This window comes from Limulus polyphemus, unplaced genomic scaffold (genome assembly GCF_000517525.1).
Source record: "Limulus polyphemus unplaced genomic scaffold, Limulus_polyphemus-2.1.2 Scaffold163, whole genome shotgun sequence".
Taxonomy (NCBI): domain Eukaryota; kingdom Metazoa; phylum Arthropoda; class Merostomata; order Xiphosura; family Limulidae; genus Limulus; species Limulus polyphemus.
In genome coordinates, this window is record NW_013665773.1 from 521,111 (window position 1) to 534,196 (window position 13,086).

Consider the following 13,086-nt stretch of genomic DNA (forward strand, 5'->3'; position numbering starts at 1 on the left):
CTAGCTGGGTTCTTTCGTGATCCAGTAAGTCACACGTTCGCCATCTTAAGCATAGCTAGCTGGGTTCTTTCGTGATCCAGTTAGTCACACGTTTGACATCTTAAGCATAGCTAGCTGGGTTCTTTTGTGATCCAGTAAGTCACACGTTTGACATGTTAAGCATGGCTAGCTATGTTCTTTCGTGATCCAGTAAGTCACACGTTTGACATGTTAAGCATAGCTAGCTGGGTTCTTTCGTAATCCAGTAAGTCACACGTTTGACATCTTAAGCATAGCTAGCTGGGTTCTTTCGTGATCCAGTTAGTCACACGTTTGACATATTTAGTATAGCTAGCTGGGTTCTTTAGTGAGCTCCAATCAACAAATTTGTAGTAGTTTCTCTAGTTACAGAAGTAAACTTTTCTACATTTTTACGATCTACTGTTTACTTCAGTAAACCTATCTTTTTAGTTTTACTCTAACGGCTTTTTATATTCACTTTAAAATCTTGTACTTTAAAAAATATGACCAAGAAAACATTGGTCTTTATCTTTATCAGTAATTGTACTATTAGTATTACAGCTTTGGCTTAACTACTGTTCCAGTAAATATGGATGGCTCAGATATAGAGGATATTTAGATATGGTAACAGGAATACGTCAAGCATCATTCTTTCATAACTTCTGTAATCCAGTTATTTCATTACATACCTATATATGGAATTGTGAATTTATAATTCTAAAATAAATACCCATTCAAACAGTCATAGTATCGCTCCACTAGTTGCTTACCTCCCACACTCTGTATCCTGGCTGTTGATGCATGCTGGGATGGTGAAAGGTGAATTTCTGGAGAGAAAAAAATGTATTCCTGTTTTTTAAGATTTGAAAACAAAAAGAAATATCTTACTCGGTGTTGTAATTTAGATAGATTTCTGCTCAGAGATCATAACACAGATTGATTTCTGATTCTAACGTTTACAATCAACCAGATGAAATTAGTAAAGCATAGTTTTCCTTTTCTCACCCCATTATTTGATAAATTAATCATTATGTTCAATTTTTCCATTTTGTTTTGACAATATATACTTATATTGTTATGAATGGTTACTGTTAGTGATAAAGCTTTAACTTTAAATTACATAGGAGACTTTACTAAACCTAAATTTCACTAACATATTGTTTAAACTGTATGAAAACTGCCAAAACATTTTTCCCGACACAGTTTATATATATCAGAATCCACATTCATAATTTATAAAAGGCGTAATTTACTCAAGGTCTAATTTATGAAGTATTTATCAGAGTGGTAATTGGACTCAAGCGAGTCAGTAGTAGTTAGAATGTTATTAATTTTATTTAAAACAAAAATAAAAAAAAGCTTCAGTAGACCTGCACAAAATTTTAAACTATTCTAGATCGTTAGCAGAACTTTAAAATGAACACAAAATAACAATAGGGCCACTAATCGAATTTATAAAACCGTTTTGGAGTAGACGGTGAATTTTTACCCATGATTACATTCACAGCTAATTCGTAAAATACAAATTAGGCTAAAAACTTCACTGAACTACAGAATGGTTAGCAGTTTGAATGTGTTGAATTTCCAACAAAACTGAACGCTCGATAAGTTGCAGAGAAACAGATAACTAGAACGCTAGATATTAGATATAAATGGATTGCTAAGCCGGAAATTCCTGCCCTACTCACCAATTCAATACTGAATCGCCATGTTTTCATGATCTTGTGATCATGCGCATTGAACACATCTGTAAATTAACAAACATACTGCTGAATTATCTTTAAGCAAGGTATCCTACGACACCATAGTCACTTATTTAAAAACATTAAACTGTAGCAAGTATAGATTATCAGGTAAGACTTTTGTAAGAAATATATCTTATAAGTAATCAGGAAAATACAAAAGCAACTTTTACAATAGGCAAGTTCGGATTTTAATAATTACAACGTTTCGACCTATAGTATCTCTTATGTGATGATGACTCGATACAAGGGGTCAAAACGTTGAAATTATTAAAATAATAACTTGTCTATTGTAATAGTTGCTGTTATTGTATTTTTGAATTAATTATTCAGTAGGTTCCTCACTAAACATTAAATTTTATATTTTTTAAAATGAAATGTGGTACTGACTGTGCAGGGTGAACTAAAATGTTTGACAATGTGTAAATACATACTAAGTTTGTGAAGAAAAGAGGAGATTTCGCAATGTTTCCAGTTGGATTTACTATTGCTTTATTTTCCTGCTTTGCCAGAATCTAACGTGTTCCAACCATACACCTTGCTGAACAGCCGAAACTTAATATTGGTCCAAACTATATTCCTCAGCTGATAAGGTGTGGACTTTGTATCTGTTAAAATACAAGCTTAAGAACAAGTGGACACTAGAGCCAGCTGTGTCGTTTTATAGCCTTAATCCTTCTATTGGTTTCAGGGAGGCTTTAGAGCGACGTGTAAAAAAATCGATCTTCAGTATTTTAAAACAGGCAAGCTCTGAATAGCACACTTTAGAGAAACTGTAAGAATTGAGCATTGAATTTTTATTCGTTCTAAGTGCTTAGCAACTCTTATATAAACAGCATTCATGACATTTTATTACGAGTAAAATCGTTCATTTACCTAAAGTAAAATATGGCATTTACCCTGCAGTGTGGAGAAAAAGGGTCGCTTTAAGTGCAGATCTTTGACCCTAATAACTTTCAGTTTTTAACTTGGAAGCTATGTAAGGAACAAAATCACCATAACTTCAGGCTACCAGCTGGCTTTTCAATGCCTTTTTATTAAACGCTTTTTGGATTGAAGGCGTAGTTTGACACCCCTTTAGGCTTTCATTTCAACAGCAAAGAAAAATGAATTACGCTATAACCGAAAAGGTAATAAAAATCTAGAGAAAAACGTTCGATATATACAATGTTAAAGACTACGCTTAGTAGATGAAACTTCTGGACAGAAAATGCTCGCGAATCGTCATTAAATCAATATAATATACTGTATTTAACAGCTGAAAATTTAAAACTTGGAATCGAGATAACGATGAAATAAATACAGTACCATACAGCCGAATTAAACCTTCCGTTGAGCCCAGAGAGTTTTTGGCGAAACATCGGAAAGCTCCGAAGTCTTCCGATTCTACGGTGTTTATAATCAATATCATGTGGACTTTGTAGGTCTCTTCTTCCTTTTTGACAGTATACTTCTTACTGTCCACAATCATCTCACCCTCTTGTTTCGTCCAGTAATTGATAGAGGCTGGGAAGGCCTCGGTGTGGCAGTCCATCTTAACGCTGCCCCCTATTGGAGATCCAACTAACTGGTTGGGAATCGAGATCATTGGAGGAACTAAGTAGACACACAAATGTGAATACTAAATAAATTAATAGGAACAAAAATGTCACTAAATTAGTGGTAGTTTATTACTTACGAATTAGCCTCAGATACAAAAATACAGACATGAACAGTAAATATATAAAACAAAATATAATATAACCCCCGGCAACTCTTTGTTCTCTCTGTACGAGACTGAACTACCAGACAGGCTAGAGTCTTTACAATTCATATCTTACTGTTTACTCTGCTGGTTTTGAGAATTTACTCCACAAACTGAAAAAATAGTGAAGCATTTACGATTAAAAAGATTTAATGTTTTACCAAATATTATACCAAAAATTAGATACGAATACAGATTTTTTTCTATGACTGTTAGGCTATAATAAAGCTTCTTTCAGTCTTAAAGCTTAAATGTAAGTAAGGCCATCTACAGTATTGGAAATAATTATTTAAGTGGTGGAGGAAAAGGATAAAAACAAATATTATGAGAATGGCACCCTTTATCGTGTGAAAATGAACTACAGAAAAATACAGTCACGTGTTGATAGTTTACACTATGACTGGTTATAATCTAACCAATCAGAAAGCAACACATCTGTATTAAGCCTATAAAAGTACAAGCGGTCCACGCCCGGCGGCGGTGGTGGTGCTGGTAGTAGTAGTGGTGTTCTCGTTATGGTTCCAGGCAGTCTATGTCTACTACTAGTAGTAGTTTTTGTGTTATGGCTCTTAGTATTGAAATATCGCACGACTAGTATATACAAATCAAAGTTTTCGTTGATATATCGGAAATTTATGTAAAAATCTAAAGAGTGTAGTTGAAACAGGCACTGCTAATAACAAGGCCTGCGAATTTAAGCTTCATAAAAGTTGTTTTGGTATTAATAATGAATTTTCCATAATTCAGCTACGCATATTTAAAAAAGAATATTAATGTTTTCTATCGCGTAAGGATTGTTTACAAATTGGGAAGAAAAAAAACGAAATAATAATTTGATCTAAGTAAGAGTTTACTACAATGAACAAAAATATCAACAAACTGAAGAAAAGGGAAGAACACTGATGTCAAACGAATATGCATCCTCATTTATCCTGATTTTTGTGTGAAATTTACGTATTTTAGTTTCAAAACTACGTGTTGTGGTCTTTCTTTTATGTACTGCGTTATGACGCTTTGGGAAAAATCTGTACGTGATTGAAAAAAAAATTGATATCATTTTCGGATTCAGTGTACAGGAATTACTGTAGAACATTTAATAATTTCAAGACAATAAAACTATCGCAGGCCTGTGTAGTACAAGTGGTGGAGGTAGAAAACAAAAACTCTAAAAAATGATATTAAGTATCTTATGGGGTGTACTGTAGAAGATTGGTGTGGGTGTTACTTTGGGAACATTAAGTATCGTATGGGGTGTACTATAGAATATAGGTGGGCCTGTTATTTTGGGAACATTTAGGTACAAATTAGCACAAAGTAATGTCGATGAACATGTAGCTGCTATAAAACCATTGCTAAGAAAATGTAACGAAAAGGTTGAAATGGCCTACAAAATACAGAAGGAACAAAGTTGTAGACGTGAGCTCTTTGACAACTATCAACGACAGTTTGTTCTTAAATCATTTTATAGTCAATATATATCTATAGAGAAGCAGTGTGGGGGATCAGTACAAATTTGGAGCTGCATCTAAGCCAATGCCGTTTGTGATCTACACAAAATTGATCACACAGTGACTGCTGACAAGTACAGGCAAATTTTTATCCATCATGCTATTACTTCAGGACACGACTCTTTGGGTGGATATTAATGTTCCAGCATACCAATGAATCCAAGAATACAGTAAATGTGATGAAATGATACCTGATGGTTAAGAGGCCGTTGGAGCATTCACAACCACGGTCTGGCCTACACAAAGTCTCAGTATGAACATTTCTGAGGATGTTTGGACTTATGTTACAATCAAAAGGCGACCAAACAACTTGCCTAAATTGTGGGAAATAATATGGGACATTTGAAACATTTCCCAAATTGCACATCGATAAACTCTACGACAACATGAGAACAAATTGTAATGGTCTGAAAAAAAAAGATAGATTTTTGGATAAAATGTGTTTAAGTATAAATATAAGACAGTGTTAGCCAAGTTGACAATCGAGACATTGTACTGCAGCTCAGGGACAATTCTCTCTAGAGAATTGCAAAAACACACCGTTTGTGTGATGCACTGCAGTATACAGTCATTTTCTGGCAGGGGGGGATGATGGGTACCATTTTGACCTGCGACAAATAAATACTGCTACAGGACTACCAACCCCTAAGAAAGTCTCTGCCATGTACTTTTATGCATTCAGGTTGATGCTTTACCATTACAATTTTAGTGACGGGGTTCAAGAGGGCCGTGAAACCTTGTAAGTGTGATAAATGTTGGTATGATTTAAAGAAATTAATAAATAAGCCTAAAGTAAAGACGTAGTGTGAGATAACTTAGCCTAGAGGCAAGTGCATAAAATTTATCATGAATATAAGAATATCGATCCAATTTTCAACTTAAATCGTCTCTGAATTAACGTATTTTATGTTATATCACCAACGTTTTTAATATAAAAAAAACAAACCTCTTTGATCAACGGAAACTTGAAATTAAGAAATCAACAAATATTTTCCAGTTTTGTTGTTTATACATTTCATTTTATACTTTCAATACATAGACTAACAACAATATTAGGTTATACTTTTGTTGCTAAGCAACATGACATAAAAGCCATTGTTGGAAGGCATTGTTACCAAAACGCACTGGCTTTTCTATATATTAGAAGTTGTTAGTCTAACTGATATACTACAGGGTATATTTTGGGGCACGCTTACGCATTCGCATGTAGATAAGATAAGTAATAATACCCAGGTGCACACCCTCAGGATCCATTTAGTATGGGTGCAACATTTCAGGTTTCTAGGTTCTTTCCTCTTGGAGCTATGGCGGTCACACTCACACAGACACGCCCTTTTATCATTATGGATTTACTGTGATAATGACTTGTACTATTGATAAATTCACCATCTAGTTGCTGTTACTTGTTGTTTTTGACTTTTGTATAGGTGTCGCTTGGTTCAATAAGTGTTCCTATTAATATATATTTGTTAGAAAAATAACATGTTTTTATCTTAATGTTTCGGAAAAGCAGACACTTTTCTTACAGTGAACATGCAGAAGGATACGCTTGCTTATCGACGGTTGCACTCCGTTGGAAGCGACACACAAGTAGGCCCCCATGTGAAGTCGACTCACTTTGGTAATACTCAGATCCATCCCTTCATATGTCTTTTCTGAAAGAAACGTTAACAACAATGATAATTTTAAATGAAACACCCTGTTCGACAAATACACAGTGTTCTTTATTTTTAGTTTCTACAAGTTTATTGCTATTGCGAAAACCAAAATGTCGTTTTCTTACACAACAATGTGTCAGTAAGGTATGAACAATGTATGTTTCACCTAAAAATTAAATGAAAAACTCAACTTTCTCACTGTTATCGTGCATTTCTTCCTTGTAAGGTTCATATATTCATGAAGTAAGATGGGTAATTAACACACTGAAGAATGAACAAGAAATATAGGAATTATGAATGACAAATTACATTAAAAGACAGAGGAATTTAAAAAAATGTGGTGGAAAATTAAAGCAAAGAAAACCATCTATAAATGAAAATGACGAAAATGGTAGTAAGTTGTTCTGAGTAAAAAAGGTGACTACTAAGACATTCAACTCTAGATATTTATTATTAGTGTATTGTGTTTTTATTTGCATACTTTAATTCTTTCGTTTTTAAAATGCGTTTCACTAAGTTTATTCTCTCTCATTTTCCCAGTATTTAATTCAATAATAACTACACTTATAACACAGAGTTATTTTTCAATAACTTTTACACAGCATCCTTCCAAGAAAACATTCTTCATCAAGCTGTAAACTTATGTGATTGCATAGCTCTTATATACTTACAAAACTAAAAAGTCATTTGTGTTTTTGAGGTTGGAGTTGATAATTTTTGTAATGTTTAAATTACAAGTTCCACTCTTAAAACGTCTGGAGTAAAAGTCCTGAAGTAAGTATCAAATAAAAGAAAATAATAAACTAGATATATAGAATTGGTATCGTTAATCATATAGTTTGGTTAAAATGGAAATATTTTACAGTTAACATGTTAAATATTATCTTTAGATCACATGCTTCAATGTAATTATTCCCAAGTCAAATCGAAGGGCATTTTAACTCGATATTTTCAACTAGATAATAATTACTGCAGGTAATATTTTTTAACTTGGCACAATTATTATATAAGTATTTCTGCGTTTGATTAAGTATTACACGTAAGTTTTATTTTTTTTTAGTTTTTAATACAGGTGACATTTCAATTATCTCATAGTTATTATATTTAAACGGCTTTAACTACGTAAAATGACCATTAAATGCATCTTTCCGATTGGTTTCTTCATTATAATGCGTAAAACTGACTATATAATCACTAACTAGCGAATACACGATTAATACACACACCGTCTCCGCTCGAGCTTCCATCTTCCAGTCATCATATAACAACACAGCTTCCGCTTTCAATTCATCATCGTGAGCAGGCAATTCCACTTTAATCAGTGTAACATCAAAACCGTTATGAACTAATATTCGCTCAGTTAGTCGTCAGTATATCGAAACTCATGAACCACTGTTTAGTAGTTACTGTTACGTAATTTGAACGTATATGCATTGAATTAATAACATACGTAATTAATTATAAAAGCAAAAATATAATAAGTTGAAAGGTTACGTTTAAAAACAAAAAATTATTTCATATAATCTATCGTGATGTACAACATGAAAACAGTATTTTATAGATATATATAAACATTCAATAATGGCATATAGTGTTTACATTACATTTGCTAATCTTTACTGTGATGTGTACATATAATGCTGTTCTATTAGTAATACTGCAAAATTTGAAACAAATATATGTTCATTAGAAGCCCAAAAACTCCCTATTAAATGTATAGTATTCAATTATCCGTCGTATTAAATCATATCTGACACCTGATTTTTCGGTACTTTCATTTCATAGTTTTTATATTCTTTAGTATATGACAGCATTGTACAATATACAACGATATGGTATTGAATACACACACGTATAGTTATTTTTATTTGTTTTGTTGAGCTTTGTGATTTCACAAAGACCATAACAATTGACATAAAACAATCATTGAATATCCGTCGTGTTTAAAACATTTTATTTGTCTTATGAAATTAAAGATGACTAAAAACAGACGCTGAAATAGGTATCAGTTATCATACAAGTGTTTAATTTTGAAATATTCTTGAAATAATGGTAACAAATTGTTATTATGTCAAAATCGGTGAAGATTTTTCACTCTTGGAATTTACTAGAAACTTCTAAAGAAATACTAACTATTAAGTTGGACAATCGCGTGAGGAAATGTGCTCATGTTTTACAAGATACAGTTTTACTTTCAAAACTCGGTGCAAGTGGTATAGTTTCGCTAGATGCTGTTTATCATTCTGATTATCTTATATGACTTTACAAATTGGGAACCACTCAAATCTATCAGAAATTCTGGTTGATGAACACACAAAAAAGCTTCATGTTTTAGCTTTGGTTGAGTTGATATCTTACATTAAGGTGATCTAGGCGGATCTGATACATGCTGTTCAAATTATTAGATCTAGCAAAGACATACTGATGCTTTTACTGGGTGTGACCAAAAGGGAATGAGGTCAATTGACCGTTCTCTCCGTGCGAAAAGGTATTTCTGGGCCTGGTCAGTTGTCGCATAGACACTAGTTCTGATACAAATTAAAATGACAAAGCTTTAAAAGTCAGGCATTATGGTAGAAATATTGTTATCTATTGTTAAAGATATTGTTAAATATTGTTGAAGAATTGTTTAACAATATTTAACAATATTGTTAAAGAATTTAAAAGTTGAAGTGATTCTTTTATGAGCAGACCAAGTATCCCAGACAGTTTTCTTTCCTCTGCCTTTGAAACAAGAAATCTAAAAATAGTCAAGATGGCCGCCGCGAGATCTTAGATATGCAATCAAGTATGTGCACTTTGAATAAAAGTTTGAACCTATTCGTAAATATGAAATACTACAAATAAACCTTTTCATGTATGGAACCACTTTAAATCTATACAAAATGGCTTCACATGGCCAATAAAGTTTCTAAAACGTAGTCAAACATGTTGATAACAATTTGTATTTGGGTAAAGATATAACTATGTATGATGACATGGATTCTAATACTCCTCGTTTTCAATTTACAAAATCACCTGAATTCAATTCGAAAATAATCGCCAGTATTTAATGACATCACAGACCTTTTACAATTTAAAATCATATCGGAGAATGTTATTTTTATAGTAAATCTTTCAGTCACAATCTCCACTACATTTTAGCATTAACACATTTACAGCTATTTTCTATATCTATTTTCTACTTTGCATCCACACCTCAGGATCTCGAGACAAAACTTGGCTTTTGGGATGAATGTCCAAAATGGTTCCCAGATCTGTTTATCTCTCCTTTTCTAGCCTCAACTGCGCGGAGACAGCATTTTATAAAGGACAGGCCACAATGATATCCAGCTTGAAACGCTATTCCTGTATTGGTAGTCGAAAATGAATTTAACGTTTTAATTTTCAATCGTTTAGTAAACTTAAGTTTATATAAAGTTGGAAGTTCTTGTTACCTTTTATCTGGAGATAAGGTAATACATTTAAAATCAAAGAAACTTTGGTCATTTCAAAAACCAGCAGTTAGCAGTTAGACTAGCAGTATAGTGAAGGTAGTTGTGCACAATGAGTAAAAAGCATGAAACTTGTCATGATGGTAGGTATGATAGAACTGATTAATTTAAGATATAAACAGCCCCCAAATTATAGATGACCTACCTAAAAGTATACAAAATTTTGGTTTAAAAGCATGGAGGATGGGGAAGCTGTGATAGTTGGTAAGTTAGAACCAGACAGTTTCTGATATGTTGTTAATTGAAATTTGTTTAAAAACTTGGCATACAAACTAGCCAATTGTGTAGTTTTGTGCTTAACAACAACCAAGCAGACATTTTTACGACTAAAACAAAACAAATCAACAGGCTGTATTATCATGAGCAAAAATTATAAAGAGGTTAGATAAATGGTTTAATGTATTTATAGTATGTATCAATCTACCATTAAACAGTTTTAATAAATCTAGAGAACATCACATCTGATCTAATATAAATAATTATCGTAATTAGTATACCACATTTACGAAACATCATACTACCAGTAAAATTCGAAATTTGGACTTCAATGTTTGTATTTTTACCGGTTTCATCACATCCCTGGTTACAACGAATTAATGAACAAAACTAAAAGTGTATTTAATATTATATTTATCTAAAGGCTAAAAAAACAAATAAAAAATCTATATAAAATACACATTAAGATATATAAATAGTTAAAACTGCACATACAATGTACACATGTTGAACAAAAATATTTATTCGGGTGAAGTTTAGTCCTACTAGAACTAGCGCTTTTAAAGATCTAAATATTTATAAATCAAACTTCTAATTAAGTGTTTGTTGGTTTGAAGTTAATCACAACGCTACGCAATGGGTTATCTGTGCTCTGCCCACCACGGGTATCGAAACCCGGTTTCTAGCTTTGTAAGTCCGCAGGCAGACATTCCGCTGTGCCACAGGGGGGGGGGGCACTTTAATTAAGTGCTTAAACACATGTAGAGAATGTCACGCTACCAGTAGAATATGTTATTATAAATATGTAAATCTCTCTTATATTTCAAAACATCTAGAGGATATCAACGTGACAATAACGTGTATTATTACATTTATAACAAATCATTTTGCTTCGAAAGTACTTAAACACATCTGGAAAAATATTAGCCAGCGAAATGGTTTAATTCACAGACAATATACGAACCTGCCAGTAACACGATCTCATGGATAGGAAGGTTTCAGTGCCAGTAGAAAAACTGTTGTTTTGATTTATAATGGCAGATTTTTTTGTAGATTTTAAACAGCTATGCTTAGTTTAGTAGCGTAAAGAGATTCATTTCAGACAGCATTTCTGTAATAATAACTAACTGATCTCTCGCAGATAGAAAGCGAAAAACTACGAGCTGTCTTTCATAATTTTATTCCTAAAAGAACACAAAACGACCACTTATCTTTTCTGAAACACCATAAAAAAACACTTAATTTAACTAATCAGAAAAGGCCATAACATAAGAGATATCTGCTTTTGGCAGAATTTAGAGGGTGACATATAATATTATAGCTAGAAGAACTGAAGAAAGTCCTATGAGGTGTGATATATGTACAATTGTGGGTCTTATTTGGAGTTGAGTACGTTATATTAAAAAGATTTTGAAATCTGTAAATTAGCAAATCATGTGAAAACTACAACCGATATAAAGTCACTGTTGAACGACATGTACTAGATGTACATTTTGACATTATTTGACGTTTAGTGGGCAGTGTATTGACACCGTAAATTGATTGTTTTTAGTAAGGGGATGTAACAACCCTTTCCAATGCAAAATACTTGTACACTCAGATCTTAAATATGTGTTCAGATCGGAAGTTTAGAATTTTCAAGCCGGAAATATCACTTGTCCTTAATGACATTGGAAAACAAAGGAATATGGATCAACATGGGACACCAGTACTATCCAGAAATAAGCCCGCACAAATATAAGTGACAAAAGCCGTCCATGTGACCGACGCAACAGTACACAACATAAACAAGAAGGATTTATTTCTGGAGAAGAGACCAACAAAATATAGGTTAAGAAAGATAAGACTTCTAGCCATACCTCCTGTTCAAAAGTCGCATATCCTAAAGAATCTGGAGAATGAAAGGAGTATTCATATTATTCCCTATTAATACATATGTAGTGTTTGTGGATTTCTATGCGACCAGACTATTGAAAAAGGCGCTATAAAACTGTCTTCCTCGTACACTAGATGGACTATGGAAAGCCTATGGGGAGTAATTGTTTACTTTGTACATGAAAATCTTACGAAGAAATATTTTGCAATGAAAAATATGCTGTAGGGCTATTATCAAGTGCATGATCGACAGATACAGCATGACCGGACGTAGGGACACGGACTTCAATGACGGGGTGAAACACCAAAATAATTTCTATTATAATATACCCAACTCTTTATAAGCTGCTTTGTCATCAATGCATTTCAAACGAGTATTATATACCTCATAAAGCTGAAATTACAATTCTGAAAGATAGAGAGTTTTCCGTTTCTCTCGAACTCTGTTAGAACCTACAGAGTTCTAAGAGCTGTATTTTTGGAAAAGGTGAAGCTAAAATCGGACGAAAAGGCTATAGCCGAACACAAGGTGAAAAATTAACTCTCTCCTCTGTGTTCGATTCCTAGAAGGCACTAGTGGAGGAAGCACTGGAAATACCCCTGTACTACAAAATACAGGATAGTACTTGTGTGTCGTGAATCATAACTCAGAGTTATCAAAAGTTGAACAATAAAGAATAGCATGGCTTATTACAATGCTACTGTTAGATTCTGTTTAATTACAATTCCGTATTGTTGTACTTTCTGAAATGAGACGTGCTAAGTGCATGGCTTATTACAATGCTACTGTTAGATTCTGTATAATTACAATTCCGTATTGTTGTACTTTCTGAAATGAGACGTGCTAAG

The 13,086-nt window shown here is 33.1% G+C and overlaps 1 protein-coding gene across 4 annotated transcripts in view; it reads right to left on the reverse strand.

Annotated features, from left to right (window-relative positions):
• Positions 1–13,086, reverse strand: part of LOC106477168 (lachesin-like) — a 161,134-nt gene that overhangs the window by 11,700 nt on the left and 136,348 nt on the right. For 2 of the 4 annotated variants that reach the window (XM_022381439.1, XM_022381437.1), the window contains exons 5-7: positions 6,521–6,649; positions 3,051–3,338; positions 771–827 (exon numbers count right to left, since the gene is read on the reverse strand). In XM_022381439.1, coding sequence (XP_022237147.1) covers positions 771–827; positions 3,051–3,338; positions 6,521–6,649 — 474 coding nt within the window. Of the gene's footprint in view, positions 1–730; positions 828–3,050; positions 3,339–6,520; positions 6,650–13,086 lie in introns of all 4 variants that reach the window. The other 2 variants (XM_022381438.1, XM_022381440.1) reach the window with 2 other exon arrangements.